The 27,567-nt window shown below is 44.6% G+C and overlaps 1 protein-coding gene and 1 long non-coding RNA gene across 2 annotated transcripts in view; both read right to left on the bottom strand.

Moving 5' to 3' along the window:
• The window catches only part of LOC125459953 (polycystin-1-like protein 2), a 93,885-nt gene extending 73,496 nt beyond the window's left edge, over nucleotides 1-20,389 (bottom strand). Inside the window, exons 1-7 of the mRNA XM_059651535.1 lie at nucleotides 20,327-20,389; nucleotides 19,794-20,285; nucleotides 17,369-17,554; nucleotides 14,667-14,798; nucleotides 13,037-13,198; nucleotides 10,380-10,507; nucleotides 7,217-7,343 (exon numbers count right to left, since the gene is read on the bottom strand). Of these exons, the coding sequence (XP_059507518.1) occupies nucleotides 7,217-7,343; nucleotides 10,380-10,507; nucleotides 13,037-13,198; nucleotides 14,667-14,798; nucleotides 17,369-17,554; nucleotides 19,794-20,285; nucleotides 20,327-20,389 (1,290 nt within the window). The remainder of the gene's footprint in view (nucleotides 1-7,216; nucleotides 7,344-10,379; nucleotides 10,508-13,036; nucleotides 13,199-14,666; nucleotides 14,799-17,368; nucleotides 17,555-19,793; nucleotides 20,286-20,326) is intronic.
• A 144-nt stretch (nucleotides 20,390-20,533) lies between these two features.
• Nucleotides 20,534-24,298, bottom strand: LOC125460018 (uncharacterized). Its single transcript, XR_007249158.1, has 3 exons — nucleotides 24,217-24,298; nucleotides 21,066-21,091; nucleotides 20,534-20,609 (listed from the first exon to the last, which is right to left on the bottom strand). It is a non-coding gene; the product is annotated as an uncharacterized LOC125460018 (long non-coding RNA).
• Between the last annotated feature and the right edge of the window lie 3,269 nt (nucleotides 24,299-27,567).

The following is a 27,567-nucleotide window of genomic DNA, read 5'->3' as shown; positions in this document are numbered from 1 at the left end:
TCATCCAGTTAATTATGTTCCCTCTTTCAAATATATTTTCTTAGCCTTATCCTTGTTCCTTGAATATTTTAAATCTTAGGCATCAGATAGACCCCAACCACTTTCCAGACAGTCATCAAACAGATAGATAGCTTCTTCTCCTACAGTAGATTAAGAACCAATTCCTACAGGATGAAGAGATTAAAAAAGCAAAGCAAATTCCTTCCACTTTAAACTAAGTCCCGTATATACACACACAATTACCGGTACCTTATTCAATCATATTCCGTGAAGATTTAGAAGACTAATTTGAGCATGAATCAGAGAATCACGATCTGCCATTTTTACCATGCCTTAACAAATCAGGCCCAACTAAATCCACAATATAGTCAACCAATGGAATCTACCGTGATTATTTGGATCCTTAAACCAACTTGCTTTGTAGCTAATTTTAGGTTATAATCTGTGTCATTCTAGCGAGTTTTGAGAAGATTTGTAGCTCAGGTTGAGGTTCTGGATGAGAGATTGCTCACTGAACTGGAAGGTTAGTTTTCAAACATTTCATCACTTTTTTTTTTACCATTTGAAAAAATATACTTTATTCATAAGATGTACAAAAAATAAAACATATTTATACACCTACCCAGTCATGCAAGCCGCTCCAGGTTACCCAGGGGGTACGTACACCAACTAAAGGAAAAAAAAAGAAAAAAAACAAAGCAAAGAAAATACCTCGGCAGACGTCAGCCCGCACAGTCCCATTTGGCCCCCTGACCAGTTGGGGAGGGCACCTGTTAGGCCCAGTTACCAGAAAGGTCCTTTTTTCCTATTCTGGATGAGGGGTTTCATACTATGGTCTTTCCCCACCGCGCCTTGGCAGCAGCTGCCCCAAGCTTTAGCGCATCCCTCAGCACGTAGTCCTGGACCTTGGAGTGCGCCAGTCTGCAACATTCGGTTGGGGTCAGTTCTTTCAGCTGGCAGACCAGCAAGTTGCAGGCAGACCAAAGAGCATCTTTCACCGCATTGATGGTCCTCCAGATGCAGTTGATGTTGGTCTCGGTGTGCATCCCGGGAAACACGGAGTCCTGCGTCACGGAGCTGCTCAGGACGAACCTCGACAAATACCACTGCATCCCCCTCCAGACCTCCTGCACATAGGCACACTCCAGAAGGAGGTGATCAACAGTCTCATCCCCCCCCGGCTGCCGCCTCAAGGGCAGCGTGCGGTGGCGCAGAGATTCCAGGCATGCATAAAGGATCACACTGGCAGAGCCCCTCTCACCACCAGCCAAACAATGTCAGACATTTCATCACCATTCTAGGTAACATCACTAGTGAGCCTCCAAAAAAGCACTGGTGCTATGTCCCGCTTTCTATTTATCTGGTTAGGCTTCCTTGGGTTGGTGATGTCATTTCCTGCATTGGTGATGTCATTTCCTGTTCTTTTTCTCATGCCCCACTATCACTCATATCCTTACATATAGATGAGGAAGGACACCACTTTGATTGGGACAACACATCCATCCAAGGACAAGCCAAACAGAGACAGGCATGAGAATTCTTAGAAGCATGGCATTCTAACCGGAACTCCATCAACAGACACATTGATTTGGAGCCAATCTACCATCCCCTGAGAAAAAGAACAGGAAATGACATCACCAACGCAGGAAATGACATCACCAACCCAAGAAACCTAACCAGGTAAATAGAAAGCGGGACATAACACCAGTGCTTTGTTGGATGATGTTACCTGGAATGGTGACAAAACATTGGGGAACAAACCTTCAAGATCAGTGAACCAGCTTGCATCTGGAACAAAATAAAGACCCACTCTCTTGTGGACCAAGGCGGGGGGGGAGTGCTGTCTTGGAGGTGAAAGGAGGACGTCAGGTTGGCTGTGCACCCTTGCAACCAGTGGATATTAATGCTGGCTTCGGCCTAACGCCGGTTCAGGGGAACAGCCAACCTGCAACGATGGCTGCGGCAAGTGCTCGTGCCCCAGGTCAGGGGGTCCGGAACACCATCCGTGTTTCTGTAAAGAAGGTGGAGGAAGGTGCACCTGTGGACCGCACCTTCTTTGTGAAGAGGGTCCTGTTGGGCTGTTGTGGGTTCACTGCTGCGGACATTTACTGCCTGTAGGATTTCCCCGGAGGAGGTTTTTACGATGTGACCTTCAGGAGTGCCAAGCTTTGCGAGCGCTTCCTGGAGGTTTTCAAGGAGAAAGGAGGTGAGGGCCCCCTCTCTGTATTGACCGTTATCCCACTGTTTGTGATGCCAGCGCAGAGGAGCCGTATGGTGACTGTACACATGTACAACCCGCATGTGCCAGCAGTTGATGTCCTGACCTTCCTCAGAAGGTACGTGAAGGTGGAAGGGGGCCTAACTGACGTCATGGACCCCTTTGGCATCTGGACCAGTAAGAGGCAGGTCAAGGTGACGCTGAGGATGGGCGCGGACGGGAATGTCGTATACCCACCATCCAGCTTCGCGATCGGCGGGAGCAAAGGCTACCTGACCTATGCAGGGCAACCTAAAGTCTGCCATGCCTGTGGTAGGTCAGGTCACGTGGCGGCCGACTGCAAAGCCACCATCTGCAGGGAGGAGGGACACCTTGCCAAGGATTGCCCATTAGAGAAAAGCTGCAACCTTTGCGGGGAAGTGGGCCACCTCTATAGGGCATGCCCGCAGCGGGGGACCACCTATGCCCAGGTTGCCAGCAGGGGCAATGCGGGGCCAGCCCCCCCGGAGGAGAGGAAGGCACCAGGGCACTGCAAGGACCCCACTAATGAGCAGGAGGGCCAGGCTGCACAGGAGGGCCCAGCCCCGCAGGATGGGCCCGAGGCCGGCAAAGCACGCCTGCAGGCTCCGCTCCCCCCCCCCCCCAACAACCCGGAGTCGAGGGAGGCGGCGACAGGCGACCCAGGGGAGTAGGGGAGTGGACAACGGTCCGGAAAGCGAGGAGGAAGGTGCGTGGACGGGCCCAAGAACCGCAACCATCAGGCGGGAAGAGGCAGCTACAGGGGAGCTATAAGAGCTCCTCTGATGAGGGGGATTCAGAGAGGGCCCACCCGAAGCAGAGGTTAAAGATCTCGAGGGAGAAGGAAAGCAGCACCCCGCTTCCAGGTGAGGAGAGGTGTCCTGATGCTCCCTCCGACACCCAGTCAAGTGCCGCTGGGGCACTGGAGGGCCCCCTGGAACTTCCAGGTGGGCAGGAGGAAACAGCGCGTCCCCAGCCTGACCCGGAGCCGGACACTCCTGCGTCCGCACCCCTGACGGGGGGATGCCACCCGGAAGGCAGCACGGACGGTTTCCTGAGCCCGGACAGCGTCCAGCAGTTAGCCCAGGCAATGGGCATGAAGGGACAGATGCAGGGGCTGGACCTTGGACTTGGGGAGGGTACTGCGGTCACTGCCCACAATGGGGGTACGAGTTGCGAGCATTAATGTGCGCAGCGTCAAGTCAGCCGCGAGATGTGTGTCCACGTTGGCCTACCTGACCACCGTCAAGGCGGACCTCCTGTTTCCGCAGGAGTGCGGGATACCGCACCCCGGCAGGTACGGGAAATGGTCCGGCGCCTGGACCTGTGGGCCTTCGATCTGGTCGGGGGGTAACGACTGTCGCTCCTCGGGCCTGGCTATTCTGCTGCAGGGGTGCGACTTCACCATCTCTCAAGTTCAGGAGGTGGTGGGGGGGGCGCCTCCTAGTGGCTGACGTCACCTACAGGAATGCTCCCCTGAGGGTGATCAACGTGTACGCCCCAGCGGTACGGAGTGAGCGGTTGGACGTCCTGCAGCGGCTTCCACCCCTGCTGGCTACGTCCAGGCCGGTCATCCTAGGCGGAGACTTCAACTGCATCATTGATGCAGATGGAAGATCCGGCGTGGGGACAGCGGGTGGGGGGAGTCAACTGGACGTCACGTCCAGATTCCTGATGGGCACGGTGAAGGACGCCAAGCTGCTCGACATCTTCAGCACCCCTGCAGATGGAGCGCAGCGGAGGTACACCTGGTCGCGGCCAGACAGGTCTATCTGCGCAAGGATAGACTTCCTGTTTGTGTCACGGGCGTTCTCGGTCAGGTCCACCGGCGTTGAGCCGGTGTTCTTCTCTGACCACTGCCTCCTGCTGGCCGACTGTCACTTACAGGACGACCAGCCGGCCGGTAAGGGGATGTGGAAGCTCAACACGACTCTGTTGACCCCAGAGAACATCGGGGAGCTTAAGACGGAGTACGCCAGTTGGAGAACCATGAAAATGAAACCCCTCTTTGAGTCTCCGGGCGACTGGTGGGAGACGGTGAAGGAGAACATCAAGAGGTTCTTTGTCCTCAAGGGTGTTCGGAAGGCGAGAGAGAGGCGGGGAAAGCTGTCGCGACTCCAGAAAAGGGTGCAGAACCTGCTCCTTCTGCAGTTGATGGGGGTTGATGTCACGGAGGACCTCTGCAAGGTGAGGGGCCAGCAAGCCTCGCTCTTTGCCACGGAGGCCTCCAGGATAATCTTCCGGTCCAGGGTCCACTCTGTGGAGCAGGACGAGACGTGCTCGCGTTTCTTCTTTCAGAAGGTGCACAAAGAGCTCTGTGCTTAGCCGGCTGAAGGAGGACGATGGCTCAGTGACATCGTCTCGGCCTGACGTTTTGAGGATCAGCAGATCCTTCTATGCCGGACTGTACGACATGAAGCCCACGGACAGCACGGCCTCCGAGTCGTTCCTGTCATCTATCACGGAGGTCTTAGACGACGGCACGAGGGAGTGGCTGGACCGGCCGATATCCCTGGACGAGCTGACCAGAGCCCTCAAGTCCTTGGAGAGGAATAGGACTCCCGGAAGCGACGGCTTACCGGTCGAGCTGTATTCCGCTCTGTGGGACCTGGTCGGCCAGGACCTGCTGGAGATGTACGATAGTGCGCTTCGGGCAGGGGAAATGTGCAAGTCCATGAGGAAGGGCATCATCACCCTCATTTACAAGAGGCAGGGGGAGAGGGAAGAAATTAAGAATTGGCGTCCCATTTCACTTTTGAATGTGGACTACAAAATGCTGGCCAAGGTCATGGCCAACCGGGTCAGGTCTGTCCTGGAGTCGGTGATTCACCCTGACCAAACCTGTGCTGTGCCGGGCAGGAAGATCGCTGAGAGCCTCGCGCTCATCAGGGATACGATCGCCTACGTACAGGACAGGCGGGTGGACACCTGCCTCGTCAGCCTGGACCAGGAGAAGGCCTTCGACAGGGTCTCTCATGCTTACATGAGGGACATCCTCTCCAAATTGGGGTTCGGGGAGGGCATCCGCAATTGGATCCGGCTGCTCTACGCCAACATCGTTAGCGCAGTCTCGATCAACGGGTGGGAATCAGACAGTTTTCCTGTTAGATCTGGAGTCAGGCAGGGCTGCCCACTCTCTCCTGCCTTGCTCATGTGCTGTGTGGAGCCCTTCGCCGCATCCATCAGAAAGGACGTGAGCCTGAAGGGCATGACTATTCCAGGCAGCGGAGGCCTTCAGGTCAAGAACTCCCTGTACATGGACGATGTCGCCGTCTTCTGCACCGATCGTCGGTCGGTGAGTAGACTATTGGACATCTGCGGCCAGTTTGAACTGGCTTCGGGTGCCAAAGTCAATAGGGGTAAGAGCGAGGTCATGTTCTTCGGGAACTGGGACGACCGCTCCTTCATCCCCTTCACCGTCAGGACAGACTACCTGAAGGTGCTAGGTGTTTGGTTTGGTGGAGCTGGGGCGTGCACTAAGACTTGGGAGGAGCGTATCACCAAATTTGAAGCAGAAGCTGGGCAGGGGCACGCTCCGGTCCCCCTCGATCGCGGGTAAGAACCTGGTTGTCAGGTTTGAGGGGCTTTCGGTACTGTTGTATGTGGCACAGGCCTGGCCTATTCCCTGGACCTGTGCTGCTGCGGTCACCCGGGCCATCTTCCACTTCATCTGGGGGTCGAGGATGGACCGGGTCCGCAGGGACACCATGTACAAAGACCTGGAAAATGGGGGAAAGGGCGTACCGAACGACACCCTCACCCTGATGGCTACCTTTGTGTACGGCTGCATCAAGCTGTGCGTAGATCCTCAGTACGCAAACACCAAGTGTCACTACTTACTAAGGTTCTACCTGTCCCCGGTGTTGCGAAGGATGGGCCTGGCCTCGTTGCCGCGGAACACTCTGAGTAGTTGGACTGTTCCGTACCACCTGTCCTTCGTGGAGAAATTTTTGAAAGGAAACACCTTTGACCACAAGGCCATCAGGCAGTGGTCAGCACGTAGTATCCCCGAGACCCTTCGGGAAAAGGAGAGGGTGGATCCCGTCGTGTGGTTCCCCACGCAGACTGTCAAAGTCGTTTGGCAGAATGCCTCATCGCCAGAACTTTCAAACAAGCACAAGGACATTGCTTGGCTGGCGGTGAGAGGGGCTCTGCCAGTGAAATCCTTTATGCATGCCCGGAATCTCTGCGCCACCGCACGCTGCCCTCGAGGTGGCTGCGGGGCGGACGAGACTGTCAATCACCTCCTTCTGGAGTGTGCCTATACGCAGGAGGTCTGAAGGGGGATGCAGTGGTATTTGTCAAGGTTCGTCCCAAGCAGCTCCGTGACGCGGGACTCCGTGCTCTACGGGCTGTTTCCTGGGACGCACACCGAAACCAACATCAACTACGCCTGGAGGACCATCAATGCGGTGAAAGATGCTCTTTGGCCTGCCCGCAACTTGCTGGTGTGCCAGCTGAAAGAACTGACCCCGACCGAGTGTTGCAGACTGGCGCACTCCAAGGTCCAGGACTACGTGCTGAGGGACGCGCTAAAGCTCGGGGCAGCCGCCGCCGAGGCGGGGTGGGGAAAGACCACCGTATGAACCCCCTCGTCCAGAATACGAAAAAGAACCCTATCTGGTAACTGGGCCCAGCTGGCGCCTTCCCCAATTGGTCAGGGGGCCAACTGGGACTGTGTGGGGTGACGGCTGCCGGGGGATTTGCTTTGTTTTTTTCTTCTTTGTTTGTTATTTTCCTTTAGTTGGTGTACGTACCCCCGGGTAACCCAGAGCGGCTTGCATGACTGGGTGGGTGTATAAATATGTTTTTTTTGTACATCTTATGAATAAAGTATATTTTTTTCAAATAAAAAGGTGACGTAAACGTCTGAAAACTAACCTTCCAGCTGAGCGAGCAAACTCCCATCCTGTGTCATTCTATTAATATGATTAATGCTTGTTCAGTATATCATGATGTGAAGAAAATTTTGTTACTCACTTTTACTTGTATCACTGGATGCTTCTCAATGATGTTGTTTAAAGCACTTTTAGAAGGGAAAGTGAAATAAGCATGGACAGGTTCTGGGGTAGAAATGGTGCTTCCAGACAAGTTACTTGATCTGATCCTGTGGTGAAAACATAGGTTACCTTGCAGATTATACAGTACTAATCCAACAGTTACTCTTAAAATCACAGATCACTGGAAAGGCTGGCATTTACTACTAATTACACTTGAGAAGGTAGTGGTGAACTTCTTAAATTGCTCCAGTTCTTGGGGGGGATAGGGAAACCCACAGTACTGTTAAGAGCTGTGTTCCAGGAGTTTGACCTACAACAGTGAAGGAATGGTGGTATGTTTCTAGTACAGGATGTTATGTTACTTGTGTCTGCTACCCTTGTCCTTCGAGGTGATAAAGCTCATGTATTTGGAGGGTGCTGCTGGAAGTGCCTGGAGATTGTAATGAGGTCAGCCAGGTGGAAATCATAGAATGAGTTTCTAGATCTGGGTAGATCCAGTTGCGGAGCCCTGGCTGACAGATATAAACACGAGTGTCAGAGATTCTGTTCACTCTGACAGCTGGGGCTGAGAGAGCTGGATCAGTGTCAAGGACTTACCATGTGTAAATGTGATGGGACACCAGCCTCTGAGTCATTTCAGTGCTCTGGCGAGTCACCTGGCATAAAAAAAATGCTCAAAACTGATACATACTGCTGCCACTCACCACCAGTGGTGAAGAGAGTGAATGCTGAATATGGTGGGTGGTTTAATTGGGTTAATTTGTCTGGATAATGGGGAGTATTCTATCACATTCCTGACTTGTGCACTTGCAGATGGTAGATGGACATCAGAGAAACAGAATACCTAACTCTGGCCTGTTCGTGTAGCCACTGTATTCATATGATTCAGACTTGTTCAAAATGTATTTTTGCATGGAATGGTGGCATTTCTGCTAAGGTTCAGGTTTGTTGCCTACGCCTAGCTGCACTTGAACTGATTGATTCTCATGGCTATTTAAAAGTTAAGCTTCACATTCCAGCTCGACCTTCCATTAGTTGTGCTTTTTCCGAAATGATAATGGTTACACTAGCTTTTGAGTCCAGATTTTATGAAATACAAATTGTGCCATCTGCTATTGTGGGATTCAAATCCATGCCCCCACAATACTAGCCTACAGCTCTGGGTTATCAGTGACTTTACCACTTTGCTACTGCCAACTTCTTGTGGTCTATAATAATCTTTTTTTAGAGATGGTCATTGCCTGGCACTCGTGTGGCACAAATATTACTTGCCACTTAACAGTTCAACACTGAACAAAGTCCACGTCCAGCTGTATTTGAACAGGGATTGCCTCAGTGTCTGACGAGTTGCAAATGGTGCTGAACATTGTGCAATCATCAGTGAACATGCCCACTTCTGACCTTAAGATGGAGGGAAAGTCATTGACGAAGCAGCTGAAGGTTGTTGGGTAAAGGACACTATCCCGAGGAACTCAGCCAGTGCATAGCGATATGGGCCTGAGATGACTGATGTCTAACAACTAAAATCATCCTCCTAGGTGCTAGCTATAACTCCATTCTGCAGGGTTTCCAATCAATTCCCACTCATTCTGGCTTTGCAATGGGTCTTTGTTATCATACTCAAGATCATTCACACACTTTACTTCTGGAATTCAGCTCTTTTGTCTATGTTGAAAGCAAGGCTGTAATGTGATCAGTTGCTGAGTAGCCCTGGTGAAACCCCAACTGTGTGTCTGAGAAGCTTATTCCTTTGCAAGTGACACTTAATAGCATTATTGATGACCCCCTCCATCCCTTAGTTGAGTCAGAGGAGACTGAGCTTGTAATTAGCTGTTTTGATTTGTCCTGCATTTATTGCACAGCATAGGCTTGGGTATTTCCACATTGTTGGGCAGATGCCAATGTCATAGCTGTACTGAAATAGCTTGGTTAGGGGTGTTACATATTCTGGAGTGCATATATTCAGTATTATTGTCAAAATGTTGTTACGGCCCAATGTCTTAGAGCATCCAATGTCTTTAGTGACATACCAGAAACGGTAGTGGTGATGTGTGGGACAATATCTGTAAGGCATGATTCTGCAGATTTGACTGTGTTGCATGATGGGTCCATGGGACAGTTCTCTCAATTTTGGTATAAGCTCACAGATGTTGGTAAAGTAAAGTAGAGTTGACAGGGTTGCATTTGCCATTGTTGTTTCCAGTATCTAGCTCAATGCCAGATGGTCCTTTCAGTTTCATTACAGTATAGCCTATGACTGGATTTTCAAAAAAGCCCCAAGAATCCAAAAATAATACAAAACTCTATATTTATATTGATAACATTCAGAGAAAAACTTTTACAATGTTAGCATGACATTGTTCTATTTAATATTTTAATGGTCATGTTCACATCTTAACATCTCTGCTACAATGACATACAGAAGGATGTAGTGTATTAAATATTTGTCTATCATTCCAGCTTAAGAATAAAGATAACAAAGTGTGGAGCTGGATGAACACAGCAGGCCAAGCAGCATCTTAGGAGCACAAAAGCTGACGTTTCAGGCCTAGACACTTCATCAGAAGACCCTCTGATGAAGGTCTAGGCCCGAAACGTCAACTTTTGTGCTCCTAAGATGCTGCTCAGCCTGCTGTGTTCATCCAGCTCCACACTTTGTTCTATTTAATATTTTAATGGTCATGTTCACATCTTAACATCTCTGCTACAATGACATACAGAAGGATGTAGTGTATTAAACATTTATGTCATTGTAGCAGAGATGTTAAGATGTGAACATGACCATTAAAATATTAAATAGAACAAAGTGTGGAGCTGGATGAACACAGCAGGCTGAGCAGCATCTTAGGAGCACAAAAGTTGACGTTTCGGGCCTAGACCTTCATCAGAGGGTCTTCTGATGAAGTGTCTAGGCCTGAAACATCAGCTTTTGTGCTCCTGAGATGCTGCTTGGCCTGCTGTGTTCATCCAGCTCCACACTTTGTTATCTCGGATTCTCCAGCATCTGCAGTTCCCATTATCTATAAAAAGAACAAACATTGGTTTCTGAAATAAGGAGCCTTACAAAATCAAACTCAAAACTTCAGTTTGTGGTAAACATTTTGTTTAGAGCTTTAATGTCAGTATTAATAGCAATGAATTACCTCCTCAGGTACATGTTAACTTTCTGTCCTTGTTTGATAATTGGTTTGTCTCCTTCCTTTAACATGGTCAAGAGCACAGTTTGTATTTTCTCTAGAGACTCTATTGTACTGCTGGCTCTCCTCATCATCTAATAAAAATATTGAGAATAATCATTATTTCTTACAACATTTTCAGGTCACATTTCCTCATCTTCTCTATGTCACTCAATGGAGAAGAGCTGATGAGAGTGTAACAAAAGGTTCTGGCCCAATTTTTGGTTACATTCTCATCAACTCTACCCAATTGAGTACTATAGATAAAACAGCATTAGGATCACTATGTTGGGAATGTGCTTTGTTGTAGTCTGCTAAATAACTGAATTGTGTTATTCTAATCCAGGAGACACTGTAATTAATCGCGATAGCATATAACAGAAATCTTGGAAATCCAAACCCTGGCACTTATCCTTTTCTGAACAGGAATAATTGAGCCTTGTCCCTTCAAGGGATTCAGAGAAGCTCATTCTGATTACTCTCGTGTATTTTCAGCAGGCATCCCATTGTCAGAATGCAGATGATGCTTGTGTAACTGAACTAAAACAACTCTTCACCTGAAGAAGGAGATATGCTCCGAAAGCTTGTGATTTCAAATAAATCTGTTGGACTATAACTTGGTGTCATGTGACCTCTGACTTTGAACGAAAGCAGCTCCCATAAAAAAGGATATTGTACATCATGAGAAGCTTTTAGTTTCTTGGTAACAAAACCATCCCCAAAATCAATTAGAAATAACAAAGTAATGAAATGTTTTATTGGCTTTTGTCTGCAGAAAAATGCGTAGAAGCCCTGATTAGTGAATCAGAGGCTGTAATCTCAGTTTACCAGCAGAAACTGCCCACATCAACAGGCTTGAATAAAGGAGAATTTAAGAAATTTATATTAAATCTGACAATGAATTCATAATTAATTGATGCCTTGTTTGGAGGTTGTGCAATTTATTAAAATATTTTTTGTATATCTTGAAGGGGGTTAATAATATAGATACAAATTAGAAAAGAAAATTAAAACAAACTTTGTAATTCAGGAGATCTGCTGTGATGTGCTGTTGTCTATCAATTTCCCTATTTTTGAGAGAGCTTCATCAACCAGTTCAGGTCAAATTGCCAGAAGTGTGTATTTGTTGATTTTAATTACACAAAATGTAAATGAGTGGCGTGGTGGTTCAGTGGTCAGCTCTCGGGACGCAGATTCAATTCCAGTCTTGGGTGTTGGTCTGTGTGGAATTTGTATGTTCCTCCCTCTCTACTTTTTCCCGTGCAGGTTAGGTGGATTGGCCAAACTAAATAAAAACTGAAAGAACTCATTGGAATTCAGAAGAATGAGGGGAGATTTTATAGAAACACATAAGAGTATGAAGGGAACAGATAAAGTGGAGGCAGGGTGGCTGTTTCTGTTAACAGATAGAACTAGGGCTAGAGGGCATCGCCTCAAAATAAAGAGAAGCAGATTTAGGATTGGGGTAAGGAGGAACTTCTTCACCCAAAGGGTTGTGAATCTGTGGAATTCCCTGCTCAGTGAAGCAGTTGAAGCTACCTTACTGAATGGTTTTTAAGGCAAGGCTAGATAAATTTTTGAACAGTAAAGGAATTAAGGGTTATGGTGAGTAGGCGGGTAAGTGGAGCTGAGTTTCAAAAAGATCAGCCATGATCTTATTAAATGGCAGAGTAGGCTCTAGGGGACGGATGGTCTATTCCTGCTTCTAGTTCTTATGTTCTTATTATGTTCTTAACTGCTGTAAATCAGGAGCAAAAACAAAGTTGCTGGAAAAGCTGAGGAGGGGTCACCGGACCCGAAACGTTAACTCTGTTTTCTTTCTTCAAAGATGCTGCCAGACCTGCAGAACTTTTCCAGAAACTTTGCTTTTGTGGCCATACTAAATTGTCTAATGACTAGAGATGCACAGGTTAGGTCGATCAGTGATTTTTAAATGCAGGGATAGGGTAGGGAGCCTGGGTGGGAAGACCCTGTCAAGAGTCACTGCAGACTTGACAGGCCAAATGGCCTCCTTCTGTACTATGGGGGTTCTATGATTCTACAAAAGGTTGCTGAGTTCAATCAATTAACCTGCCAGAAGCAAAATCTTCGCCGAAATTCAACACTCAAAATTTCCTTCATTATGCATGCTGCTGGGTCAGAGGTGTTCCAGTGTATGGATTAGGGTAACAGTTAGGGTATATCACAATTCTGGTGTAATGATTATATAGGAACAGTTAGTTGGGTGCTTGACAGTATGACATAGTGCATTTTGTGAAACAAAAATAAATATTTTGGAATGTTAATTCTAACTACTTATTGTGTAAATCACACTTTCATTTTGTGGTTTGTTATCACTAACAATGTTCAAAAGTAGAGAATTTGGTCAGGGTCTCTTTGAATTGTACGTTCATTAATATGCTACGGAGAGGAGAAGGTGGTTTCATATTAACATACTTTATTCTGTTACTTATCTGTCCCTGAATTTCAAAAACTGGTTCTGTGTGAAATCTTGGGATATTTTAGCATGATAAATGATTTTAGGTGGTCCATCTTTCATTTATTATGTGTTTGTATTCCTCCATACATGTTCCATCTCTAACCATAGCCGCAGACTGTGAACAGTATTGATACAGATATTTTACCATCTCATTGATGCTGGCAATGTCCATAGCATCCAGCAAATGATCAGCTGCATGAAACAGAGAATTGGCAGCCGAGACTATTCTTTCTGAAGAGTTATCACCTTTAGCCTGAAGGTACGACAACTGTGAGCACAGCAACGAAAGCACCTCACTGGCTTTTACCTGCAAAGAAAATATCCTTTTATTTTCTTGACATTCAGGAAGGCACATACCTATTCCTGTACGTTAAACAGCCATAATGATAGCACCAAAGAACACCAATAAATGTGAAGACAAAATCAAGGAGCAAATAAGACTTCAATTGTTGTAACATTCTGACTAATGTTCTCCTATGCCAGCTGAGTGTCTCTATACCCTTAACCATCACCTTCCTTCACACTTATCATGTCCTGACTTGGTGCTCCTCTTTTGGTCATGTGGTTTCTTCCAATATTCCAGCCAGATTCTTTCAGCCATTGAAATCATGAGCGGAGTTTCATCAAAGTGACTGGAAACAGGATCCTGGTTGGATTTGGGGTCACGAGCCTGCTTCTGATATAAAGTTCAGGCGTTAGGAGGAGTGAGCCCCTAATGGGTCTGAAGAGAAATCTTTTGTCCACTTTGCCTGACTGGGAATGGGAATGAAGGTGGGATGATGAAGAGTGGGACTCATTTCGATACCCTACAATGGTCTCACTGTGGCTGCCAATTATCCTGAAGAAGAGATCCGCTGATTGTATCAAAACATTCCAGGGCACCAGAGTCACTCAGGTTGTCCTTCATTTTATCGATGCCTGCCGGGTTTTAATGTTTGAGACTGAGGGAGAGGAGTAACGTCCTCTTCTAGGATGAGGCCACCTCATCATTCAGGAGAGTTAGCTCTGCTTCAAGATATCTTCCTCCACCAAGATCAGCACCTTGAAGTTAGCATGATGATATTTTCAGAACAGCACCCCCTCCCCTCTCCTCCCACCACTGTGGCTGACTTCAGGGTGTCCCGAAAATTCATCCTAGTATTCACTCTATGTTACCTGGCTGACAGAATTATTACCTCCACTGTTAATTTAAGTGCTTCACCTAAGTACTAAAGGAGTTACATATTGTTCCATTACAAGCATTTGAAAAGCATTATTGTTGTATCAGCCTCTTCTCCTTTGTCCTTCAAGCATTTCCATCAAATGCTGCAAATACTACAACTGTGTAATTAACTCATTGACACTGATACTGGTTGGAGTAGCTTGTCATTTGCTACAGGATGAAACAGCATTGTAAAATAGCCAGGATTTTTGTTATTATTATTTTTGATTATTATTTTTAATATGTATTATATTAATGATTTGGATGAGGAAATAAAATGTAACATCTCAAAGTTTGGAAATGATACCAAGTTGGGTGGGAGGGAAAACTGTGATGAGGATGCAGAGATCCTTCAGCATGATCTCGACAGGTTGGGTGTATGGGCAAATCAATGGCAGATGCAGTACAATTTGGATAAATGTGAGGTTATTCACTTTGGAAGCAAAAACAAGAAGGCAGATTGTTGGGCTGATTGGTCAGTTTCCACACTGTGGGGACTCTATGTAATATTGAACTTTAATAAATTCACATTTAAATTTGGCAGATATAATTGAGTATGCTGAATCCTGCTTACCTGAATTGTATATGTCATATTACTGCGGATACTAGTCAGATGATCCAGAAATACTGATGCTTGCTCCAATTTTATCATGTCATCAACATTTTTTACTGCATAGGAGAAGTTCACCATTAACTCTTCTGTCACCTCCTCAAGATCCAAATGATTCCAGGATAAACATAAAACACATTAATGAGAAATCATGTCATTTTCCCCAGATTTCTACCATTCTCCCTTGTCTCTTGTTAACATTTTTCTACTGTTTGGAGAAGAAGGAAACCTATTGTTACCCTTCTTGATTTTCAACTCTGGTTTTATAGTATTGGAATACAGAGGAGGAGATCAGCAGCTGGATAAAATGGATTATGGCCTTGTCTTTGTGCTGCATGCAAGTCAACATTAACTCAAAGACAGATATATTTACACTCATGCAGCTGATGCAACACTACAGAAAAAATGTTCACTTTCCTGTCATTGGTATTACTCCTCATATGCAATTCATTCTTAATAATCTAAATTCAATTCTAAAATACTGTAATCGTATAAAAGCATGTATATGTGTGAACTTGAGCATGAACTGTATTGCTATTAATTCAGTTTTTGACATTTGTTTCCGGGTTGATGTAAACTCCAAGAAAAAGGCATCTGGATCGGTATATAAATAGGAAGGGTTCAGAGGAATATGGGCCAAATGCTGGCAAATAAGACCAGATTTATTTAGATATCTGGTCGGTGCTGACAAGTTAGACTGAAGGATCTATTTCCATGGGTTATGAGCAACATTGGTTATGCCAACATTTGTTCCTCAACCTTCTTGAGGATGAATAGGTATTAGAACTGCAGCAGTCCTTTTTGTGTAGGGATATACCATGTACTGTCAGGAGGTGAGTTCCAGGATTTTGACCCAGTAACAATCTAGAAATAGTGATATAGTTCCAAGTCAGGATGATATGTGGCTTGAAGAGAAACTAGGTGTTTCCATGCCTTTGTTGCCCTTGTCCTTCCAGATGGTAGAGGTTGTTGTTTGAATGTATTGCTGCAGGAGCCTTGGTGAATTGTCACAGTGCATTGTGTACATAGTATGCACTATTACCATTGTATATTGGTGATGAGGAGAGTGTATGTTTATTGCAGCAGATAGGATGCTGATTAAGCGAGCTGCTTACCTAACTCACCTCATTTACTATCTACCCATCCCACGTCATTCCTCATGTCCTATTTCAGCACAATCCTACCAAGCACTGTTCCAGAACAACTAGCCATTGTCAGGGTATCCCAGAAATGGTCAGCAGTGTTTACATCCATGCCATCTTCAATGTCTGTTGCGTACCCAGATAGTCACTGCTTGTCTGGAACTATCCCGTGCATAGCTTCTTGACATTTGCCTCTGATACAGCAGACGGGGAAATCTGTGCCCCACTTTGTGGGCAGGAACCTGGCGGTCCTGTTGGATGGGGTGGTCCAGGCATGGGACGTCCTCCATCCTGGGTGCCAGCCACTACACCAGACCTTGCCAAACTGGTCCAATGTTGGCACCCAGGTTAAAGCAGTCTCGGCTATTTGGAGGAATGTGCAACTCAATTACACTCTCACTCCACCAGCCTAAGTGTCACCATCTAATCTCTGATACCTCATGCTCAGTCTAGCTCTGCTACTGTACCCACCGCCCACTGAGACCCATGTTCTAACCCACTTGCTATTGCCCTCTACATCTTCCCTCATGTGGTCTCACCCACCCCCAACCCCCAAAGCACCAGCTCTGCATGCCCTATGCACTGCCTACTCACACATTCAGAACACCTCCTCATCTTGACCAAAAGTAGTAGCTGTTCCATTCACTCCCACCTCCCTTACTATCTACCTGTCTCTCAGGTTAGAAGGTAAATAGACCCCAGTATAGCAGGAACAATCAAGACATGTAGTGGGCTGCTTGACACTCAGTTCCTCACCCCTTTATAGGGAGAGTACCCCGAGACTGCTTGGAGTGGCTGACTGACCATGTCCAAGCCCTGGGCTGGTATGGGAGGCTGCCCTTGACATACTGTACTGGGAACCTTGACTTGACTGCACTAAACAGTACAGGAAGACTGATATGGTAGCGAAGCTGGGTAGAGTTCTTTTGGAGTGAGGCAGGAAGTCAGAATTTGGTGTTTATAAAATGCTGGGGGGTGGAGGGGGAAACAAAGCATTATGCGGTGTCTTTAAATGATCATGTGCTTTTCCGTGCTTAGAGATTTAAAATGGTTGTCCGTGAGCAGCAGCTTGAAAGTCTGCAAGTTCACAGAGAGAATCAGAATTGAAACATTTGCCTTGAAAGGCCATACAGTTAGCAGGCCAAGCAGCAGTATTTGTTTTACCAAGACAATAAGCTTTTGAATTAAGCCAATCACTTTGAACCAGGCACTTAGATACCAAAAAGCAATTAAATTTAAATCTGATGGTTTTGACAACACAGGACAAATCCTATTGTAAGAGATATTGATATGTCATCAAGAATACAAAAGACGGGGACAGTTGGACTAAACTGCAGACAGAGCTAATTGCCATCTGCCACAGTTAACAGGCCTCAGTTCTCAAAAGAGAATCACTGGCTGTCACAGACTCCTCTATGTCTTACAGAAAGTACCATCTAAATACAACAGTACCAAAGGCACAATTAGTTAATATTCCTGACCGAAGAATCATCAGAGTAGGTACATCGGACTTTGGGCACTAACATCTCCATGAGCAACAGTTACATGCACCTCAAATCCACAGATATTGGCATCCAACATGTGCCAACCTTTAAGAATCCTCATGGCGCAACTCGGATCCATGTGCAGGACACTTCTGTACTTCAGTGCTGCACCTCGGGTTGTGCTGGCGGTTATCAGTGTAATGCTGCAGCAAGGACACTGTGCACTCTGGGACAGAGAAGAACATTCTGGAAGACATATCACCTGGCTGTAATTTTCAGAGACTAGATTCTATTTTTCATTTTATACAAGTGGGATTTGTACTTATTGGAACAGCATACTGTTAGAATTTTGTTTTATTCAGGAATATTTAGCAGTTAGAAGGGATTTATTCAGTTTGTTAACAATTTTGTTAATTTGTTCACTGTTAAAGTTAGATAAATTGATATTTGTTGATTTGTAAAGTCTGGATTTATTTTTAATCACCAGAAGTTGCTAAAAGGCAGGTTACACCATTTTTCACATTTCTTTTACAGATTATAGGGTGAGGTGCTCCTGTTTGGGTGTTTCAGTTTTAGTTCTCAACCTCCACTTTGTAACAATGAGCCTGTATCTCTGGCTGAGCAGCCAAAGCGCATAAAGGCAAGGCAAAGCCATGCAAGACAGGATGCTGTGAACAACCAGGTAGGCTTAGAGTGGGTGAGTGCGATGACAGTGAGTGAATAGCTCAGAGATACATTCAGGTCCAGGCCATGAGCTAGGTACATGTCCCAGAGTGCACAGTGTCCTTGCTGCAGCATTACACTGATAACTGCCAGCACAGTCTGAGGTGCAGCACTGAAGTGCAGATCCATGGATCCAAGTTGCTCCACAAGGATTCTTAGAAGTTGGCATGTGTTGGATGCCAATGCCTGTGGATGTGGCTGGTGTGCACGGAGATGTTAGTACCTGAAGTCCAATGTCATGATCCTTCAGCAAGTGGAAGGCTGAAGTTATCAGGTACTTGCTCTGACCTCCAATATCTAGATAAAGTGGCACATTTGTTATGAGAAAGTTGGAATATTAAATAGGTGAACTTAGCTGTTAATAAGGTGTTTAACAAGCAATAACATCCCTTCAATTGGAAACTTCTCACTGCCTAGTGAGAAACTCACTGCACCCACGTCAAAAGCATAAATGATGGCTCCCAATGTCTAGATGGGCATTACCAGACTTACACATCATTCTACTACAAATCCTGCCTGAGCCCATATCACTCAAACCTGTAAGATTCTCTCCTGTGCTTTGCTTCTCGCAGATGCTATCTGACCTGCTGAGTTTCTCTGCCACATGCTTACTTCACATCCACAGTACTTTGCTTTAAAATCCTTTAAATGCACGATAGTGTCAAGTTTAAATGGGACTTATAATCATGTGATTCAGGGGCAAGTCAACTATCAACTGAGCTGTGGCTGCCACTTGTATGATCATTGACAACATGGTGAAAGCATCTGGTCAGTTTGAACCAGTTATTTCAGATTTTGAATGTCACTAGTACTTCGCTCTCTTTCTGAGAATGCCATTAGTGTATGCTTTTACGAATTACAATTTAAACTGATATTATACACAACAAAGTTGAGACCAATTTTGGATGTGTCATACAGTTTAGGTCACTCATTTTTTAAGAAATGTTGTGTAATAGAATAGAGACAAGGGACCAAATGATTTCAGTCCCTTTGTCTCCTTGAGTTAATTCTCCAACTTAACTTATTTTTGCTGGAGAAACACAAATTAAATGAAAAGTATTGCTGAGACATCAAGCTACTTAATAGAAACAGCAAGAAAAGATTTGCTGCCACAAGTACAAAATTCACAAGCTTTGAGCAAGAAATGCAATTGAGAGAAAAGTTCTTCATAAAAGAGTAACTATTTGGAACAACTCCCAGAAATCAGGAGAATTAGAGAGAAACTACAATCTCTTAAAAAGAAGGGATGAGAAATGGTGAATGAGGGTTGTTTGTCATAGAATAGTTGCTTGAACTCTGGATGGAGTAGGCTTGATGGATTGAAAGGTCTTTTGTAGGTTCTTAGGTCCGACAACCAATACTATCTGGAAGGACAAGGGCAGCAGATACATGGGAACGCAACTGCCAGCATGTCCCCCTCAAAACCACCCACCATTCTGACTTAGATATATATCGTCATTCTTTCACTGTCGTTGGGTCAAAAATCCTGAAATTCCCTCCCTAAGAGCATTGTGTGTCAATGTACAGCATGTGAACTGCAGAGATTCAAGAAGGCAGCTCACTACCACCTTCTCCAGGGCAACTAGGGGCAGGCAATAAATGTTGGCTCAACCTACGATTTGCATATCCCATGAATTAATAGTTTTAAAAGTGTGGCATTCCTCTGAGTAACAAATTCAAAAAACTTGATTTTGGCATTGCTTATGAAAACAGATTGTACAAGATGAAGCTGGCACACTTACTTTAAAAGAGTGTGTAAATGTCCAAAATAGGAAGCCATCTTTGTTGCTGTTATCGTCCTTCTTTTCTTCGCTGCCTTTATCATCCTTCTTTTCTTCGCTGCCTTTATCGTCCTTCTTTTCTTCGCTGCCTTTATCATCCTTCTTTTCTTCGCTGCCTTTATCGCCCTTCTTTTCTTCGCTGCCTTTATCGCCCTTCTTTTCTTTGCTGCCTTTATCGCCCTTCTTTTCTTCGCTGCCTCTATTGTCCTTCTTTTCTTCGTTCCCGTTATCGTCCTTCTTTTCTTCGCTGCCTTTATCGCCCTTCTTTTCTTCGCTGCCTCTATTGTCCTTCTTTTCTTCGTTCCCGTTATCGTCCTTCTTTTCTTCGCTGCCTTTATCGCCCTTCTTTTCTTCGCTGCCTTTATCGCCCTTCTTTTCTTTGCTGCCTTTATCGCCCTTCTTTTCTTCGTTCCCGTTATCGCCCTTCTTTTCTTCACTGCCTCTATTGTCCTTCTTTTCTTCGCTCCCGTTATCGTCCTTCTTTTCTTCGCTGCCTTTATCGTCCTTCTTTTCTTCGCTCCCGTTATCGTCCTTCTTTTCTTCGCTCCCGTTATCATCCTTCTTTTCTTCGCTCCCGTTATCGTCCTTCTTTTCTTCGCTCCCGTTATCGCTCTTCTTTTCTTCGCTCCCAATATCACACTTCTTTTCTTTGCTCCCGCTATCTTCCTTCTTTTCTTCGCTCCTGCTATCTTCCTTCTTTTCTTCGCTGTCCTCATTGCCCTCGTTTTCCTTGCTGCCACCATTTTCGTTGCTGTCCTTGCCTCCATTTCTTTCGAACTGTGCGTAAGCAAATATAATTATCTGCCACAATGGCAAAAAAATGCAGTGACCAAACACACAATATGATCCATAAGAATTTCATCTGATTGCTATTATTCTTTTTCCTTCTAGATTGCTTGAGCTCATGATAATATCCAATAGCACAGATTACATTAAGTGAGGATAACATAACAGTTTTGAAGAGAATTGGAATATGTCAAATTAAAGTTTAAATGCTCAATGTTTTATTTAATATGAGTTAGATTATTCATTTTTGTCTTCTCTCTCTCAAATAATTGGGACATCTTGCCAATGTAGCTATAATTTACAGGTTAAGCACACACTATACAATCATGTAGACTGTCAAAACTTCCACAACACTATTGCAAGTAGGTTACTGATGTTAATTCCAGAGAAAATCTCCAATCTATATGATTTATAAAATCACATACATTTATGTAAAAAACAACTTACCCTCATTAACTTTCTCATGAGAGAACCTGACAAAGTACATGGAGAAGATGTTAGAAAACACATGCTGTCCAACAAGAAAAGCAAAATATACATTCAAAATGCCAAATATTTAGCATTAATCTTTCACTGAAATCATTTTCACAAAATGTCAGCGAGAAACTCTGCCTTTATGCCTGTAGATATTTTTAATCAACATGTTCAGAAGTGCTATGGCACCCCTCTGCAATGGGAGGGTTTAAACCCACTGCTTTAGTTGGAGTGATAAGGACACTACCATTTCACCACAAGAATCCCCAACCTTACAGCTGTACATATTGGCTATTAAACAAAAACACTTTGTCGTGAAATATGACTTTGTTGTGGACGGGGGATATCCACCACCTAATACAGAGCTTCAGCGTGAATTTTTCTGTCAGTGCTACAGTTCATGTTAGAAGCCTTCTATAAGACCATAAAATATAGGAGCAGAATTAGACCATTTGATCATGTCTGATACGTTTTTCAACCCCATCATCCTGCCGACTCCCCTTGATCTCCCTACGTAATCAAGAATCAATCTTACTCAGTCTTAAATACACTCAATGACATGACCTCCACAGCCTTCTGCTGCAATGAGTTCCACAGATTCACCCTCTAGCTGATGAAATTCTTCCTCATCTCAGTTCCTGAGAACCTTAAGAGAACCGTGAGCTAGGACTCCCAAGCTTCAAATTTCCAAAGCCTTTCCCAATTTAGAAAATAGCCTACACTACTATTCTTTCTACCAGAGTGCATAACCTCACACACTCCCTGATTGTATTCCATCTTCAACTTGTTTGCCACCCTCTTAGCCTGTTCCAAGTCCTTTTGCAGCCTCTATTCTTCCTCAACACTGCCTGTCCTTCCATCTATCTTGGGGTCATCTGCAAACTTAGCTACAATTCCTTCGGTTGATTTGTCCAGATCGTAAATGTATAATGTGCATAGTTGTGTCCCAACACTGACACATGTGGCATTCCACTAGTCACTGGCTGTCATCCTGAAAAAGACCCTTTCTGCCAGTCAGCCAATCCTCTAACCATGCCAGTACCTTGTCACTAATGCCATGGGCTCTTATCTTATTTAGAAGCTTCCTGTGCAGCACCTTATCGAAGGCCTTCTGGAAATCCAAAGAGATCATGTCCACTGGCTCTCCTCCATCTAACTAGCTTGCAACATCCTCAAAGAATTCCAAAAATTTGTCAGGCATGAACTCCCCTTGATGAAGCTGTGCTGGCTCTGCCCCATTTTACTGTGCACTTCCAAGTAATCTGCAAACTCGTTCTTAGTAATGGACTCTTAAAATCTTACCGACAACTGAGGTCTGGCTAACTGGCCTATATTTTCCTGGCTTCGGCCTCCCTCCCTTCTTAAACAGGGGTGTTACATAAACAATTTTCCAGTCCTCTGGAACGCTCCGTGACACTAGAGATTACTGAAAGATCACCACCAATGTCTTCACAAGCTCCTCTGCTATCTCCCTCAGAACCCTGCGGGGTGGTCAGTCAGTCCAGGTGATTTAACCACATTCAGGTCTTTCAGCTTCCCTAGCACCTTCTTAGTAATGGGCACTACCCTCATGTCTGCCACCTGACTTACCTGAAGTCTTATACACTACATGTCCCTCAACCAACCATCTCAGACTCAGTCTGTGGCCTAACTCCATATACCTGTCTTTGCCACATATCCCTGAACTCCTTTGCTTATCTGACTCAGATTCAGAATTACTAACAGATCCAGCATCCACTACCATTTGTGGAAGAGAGTTCCAAACCTCTTCCACCCTTCTGGTGTAGACGTGCTTCCAAAGATCTTGCCTGAATAGTCTGACCCGAATTCTCAGACCCACCTGTGGAAATGATTTCTTTCAATCTACCCTGTCTTTTCCTGCCAATATTTGAAGACTTTGCTCAGTTCACCCCCTTAAGTTTTAGAGAAAACAAGCCTATTTTGTGTACTCTCTCCTCATAACATCACCTGTGAAGTCCAGTTATCATTCTTGTAAACCTACATTGTACTCCATCCAAAGCCAATATATCTTTCCCAGATCTGCTCAGACCTCTCCAAGTGGAATCTACCCAGGGTTTTGTGTAACTCCAGCATTATGTCTGCATCCTTATACTTTAGTCCTTTCGATATTAAGGCCTTGCATTCCATTAGCTTTCTCGATTATATTTTGCACCTGTTCATGACGTTTTAAAAATCTATGCACCTGAACCTCCAAGTATCTTTGAATATTCATTGTACATAACTTCATACCATCTTGAAAGTAGCCTGATCTATATTTTTGGGGTCCAAAATGGACAACCTCATGTCTGCTTACATTGAACTCCACATCCATAGTTTTATGCATTCACCTTAGTTTGTCAATACGCCTTTGCAATTTTAAGCTGTCATCTATACTGTCTATAATGCCACCTGACTTTGTTTACTCAACAAATTTTGGACATGTGACTTTCTATGCCATTAATAGATCATAATTGAGGCCCTAATACAGATCCTTGTAAGGGACTACAGGTGACATCCTGCTGATGGACAATTTGATCCTGGGAGCAATTACAGCAGAATCCAATACTCAGTTTCAGTGGCAGTACATCTTCCAGCCACGTTCAGTATATAACAATGAATGGGTTTCGAGTGACTTTCCCCAACTCCCGTAATCCAGTGGTGTTGAGGTTAATTGTAAATCCAGCCTGGGTACAAACAACACAGGTCAGCAGAGAAAATCAAACATGAATCTACCTGTTGACATGGCTCACTTCTGCACTTGACAGTGCAGTTTCTTGCTAAATCTTCAGAGAAGCTGTGAAAATTTTTGACATTGATTTCTATTTGCTTTTTCATTTGAAGTCTTTAATTTTAATTTTAAATTAATTTTGCCTGTACCTAAACCTATACCCATTATTCTTACTAATACACCCCTTTGCCTGTATGTACAGATAACATTATCTTTTATTTTAAACAACAGGTTACCTATTATTCCTCTCAATCCTTTGTACCTAATTGGTGCAACTACAAATAATTTGACTGTAATAATTTGAAAGATTGACATATTATATATACATATATGCTAATAATCTTAACATTTAATACAAGTTTTATGATTTTTATAAGTCTCCAAAGAGTTTCTTACCTTTAGAATTCTTCAGAATGCTCCAATTGACTTTTGAATGACTCGCTGCAGCATTAATATTTAGATTCATGGGGAATTCTTCAAATTGTCTCCGTACTGGGCTACCATCTAAAACTGCGATACTTAGTGGAAGATCATTCAATGGTGTCAGAATAATTGAACCTAATGTGGTCTCTAAAGCAACAAGTGGCTCCATTAAATGAAGACTAATATCCCAAGATGTCTCTTCCAATGTTAAGTTATTCAGAACATGAATGGTCATTTTATGAACACCCGGACCAAAAAGGTGCTGAGTGGCATTGTCAACAGAGATCATTCCTGGTTGTGCAGAGGACGCATAGAGGGTAATGTTTCCAATTGACGCCATGTAGATCAGGTGGGCCCCTGCAAAGAATTTAAACTTAATTTTGAGATGATCATCTGTGGTCAGAAATCAGACTCTTGTTTTAATTTAATCCATATTGCACCCCAAAACCAGCCCAGTCCTTCGCCTCCTCCCACTGCATCACCAAACCAGCCCAGCTCGTCCCCTCCACCCACTGCATCCCAAAACCAGCCCAGCCTGTCTCCGCTTCCCTAACCTGTTCCTCCTCTCACCCATCCCTTCCTCCCACCTCAAGCCACACCTCCATTTCCGACCTACTACCTCATCCCGCCTCCTTGACCTATCCGTCTTCCCTGGACTAACCTATCCCCTCCCCATCTCCCCACCTATACTCTCCTCTCCACCTATCTTCTTTTCTCTCCATCTTTGGTCCGCCTCCCCCTCTCTCCCTATTTATTCCAGAACCCTCTCCCCATCCCCCTTTCTGATGAAGGGTCTAGGCCCGAAACGTCAGCTTTTGTGCTCCTGAGATGCTGCTGGGCCTGCTGTGTTCATCCAGCCTCACGTTTTATTATCTTGGATTCTCCAGCATCTGCAGTTCCCATTATCACTGGTAATTAAAGTGTGACAGGGTGCTGACTCTAGCCTGCCAATTTCTGCTTGTAACTGAAGTACATTCACCTGCATGCAAGTAAATCCCTCAGAAGAAGCGGCTTATCAATTTCAACATGCTAATCACTAAACTATTGCAATATTCACTTTTTTTTGGAATTTAACAAGGGAGGTGCAGAGATTTCATGGAATTCACCAGGGGGAGCAAAAAGAGCTAACGCCAACAATGTCAGGGACTGAAGAAATGACCAGAAAATATATCAATAAGTACTGAAATCTCACAGACAATCTCCCTCCCATTTGCGTGGAAGGTTTGTGTGTTTGAACCCCACATTACATTTGTGATCTGTATCCATGCTGCTTACGCTGTACTAGCTTAGAGTGAAGTGAGTTTGAAGATGAGCAGCAGAACCACCCGCTGCAGGAAAACACCTGTGGGATCACCACCAGCAACATTAGAACCAACAGCCTGCCCTTCAGTGACATTTGTTTCGATGGTGTAAGCCTCAACATGGGGTAGAGCAGCAGGGAGCATCCTCCTCAACACATCTCCAGTGTTTCTGGAAGCTCAGGAGCTGACAGCAGGTGGTAGCAGCCATTGGCAGCCTGCTGGAAACAATACATGGTGCCCAGGCGTCCTGGCAGCCAAAACCACAACTACCTCAAATTCTTTGCCTTTGGCTCCTTCCAGGGTTTCGTCTAAGATATCTTCAGGATCTTGCAGTCAACAATTCACAAGATGACTTTTGATAAGTTTGCCAGAGTCAGCAGTGTTGTTCTCATTTCCACTGACGATGCCTGTCAGGGTGAGTGGCTACTCAGGTTGGCTTCCTTCAGGCACATGATATCAGCAACTTTACAAATGTTGGCAATTCAGGGCCCCCGAGAATCACTCACTAGTATATGGCAACCAAAAGGGCTGCCATTCCATCAATGTACACAAGATGTACTGCCACAAAAAAATTCATTGGAGGTCTGCACAGAATTCCCAGGCACTGTTGTGATAGATCCTCACCACAGCTCATCTTGGTGAAAGATACATCTGGTAGCTTTGCTGCTACATCCTTTCTCCTGATAGGGTCTTGATTGGTCTCATTTGGTGGAAGAAAATCACTTGGTGGTCTGATGAGAAGAGGCTCTTGTCTCAAACAAGCTGTACCTCATTGTATGTTAGCAACTGCTTACAAATTACATTGGTACAATACACATTGTTACAGAGACTATGAGGAAGATCTCGAATGTTAGGTCTTACTCTTTCCAGGTCTAAAACTGTTCCTCTTACCCAAACCTCTATGACATCATCACATTGTGTGCTGTTAAATGCATTCCCCAGCATTATCCCTTTCAGATCCTTATACCACAGGCAGCTGTCATGAGTCTGTCATCCGGTGGTACTTCAGCTTCCCTGAATCTTTAAACACATTCAAAAACTGACTGAGTTCATGATGAAAGTGTTCATCATGAGAGGAGGGATACACAGTTAAAACGTGGTTGGTGATATCCATGTGGCACTGAACCAAGTGCAATGCAATACAAGCCATTCATCATCCACATGTGTCGTTGAGTAAGCCATCTGCATAATAAAGATGTACAAATAGGTCCTGGACAGATCTGGAGGTATTCTTCAGTATGCACCAGCCAGAATTCAGAAGATTTCCACATGTAGGCGCAAAGCACGAAGTCTCATCAGACAAACTACCAAAGAGGAGGAGATAGACATGTTGCAGTACAGATATCAAATGTGGTGTACATTCACAACAGGGATGCTCTCAGTGTTCTAATGTGGAGAGGTATATGTCGGTGTGAGGGGGAAGATAGAGGGGAGATGTATGGGAGAGAATCAGGGCAGTGGGGCAAGAGAGAGAGTGAAAAGAGGGTTAGCAGAGTCAGATATGAGAAATGAACAGGATAGCAGGTTGTAGGCATGCATCAAACAAATCACCAAATGTTCAAGGCATTACACATAGTAACTGCACTGAATGATGAAATACTGAGTTTTGTTAATTTCTTCCTGTGTTATACATATATTACTTTCTTAGGCTACACAACAATTATTACCACAAAGTCAGATCGTTTGGTTGTAAAAGTTCTAAAAATTCAGTCACAGGGAAAACCGCTATATGTAAAACATTCGGAATAATGGCCCTCTGGCCACATCAAATTTCATTTATTACCTAAAAAAACCATCTTGCAAAGTACGTTTCATTATTATTTTGTACCCAGATTAAATGCAATATTTTGCACGTGCTTACTTTTGAAGAAACACTGTTCTTATTGGAATTTATTTTGGATAGGCTAGAGACATTATATTGGTTGTGATACTTATATTGAAATCTTTCATCATGAATGATAGTAAGCTTTGTGTAATATTAAGATTACTATTAAATTTACTATCAAATGTCATGTCACTAATG

This window comes from Stegostoma tigrinum, chromosome 16 (genome assembly GCF_030684315.1).
Source record: "Stegostoma tigrinum isolate sSteTig4 chromosome 16, sSteTig4.hap1, whole genome shotgun sequence".
Lineage (NCBI taxonomy): Eukaryota > Metazoa > Chordata > Chondrichthyes > Orectolobiformes > Stegostomatidae > Stegostoma > Stegostoma tigrinum.
The sequence above is the reverse complement of the archived record's forward strand: the minus strand, read 5'-3'. Positions and strand labels throughout refer to the sequence as shown.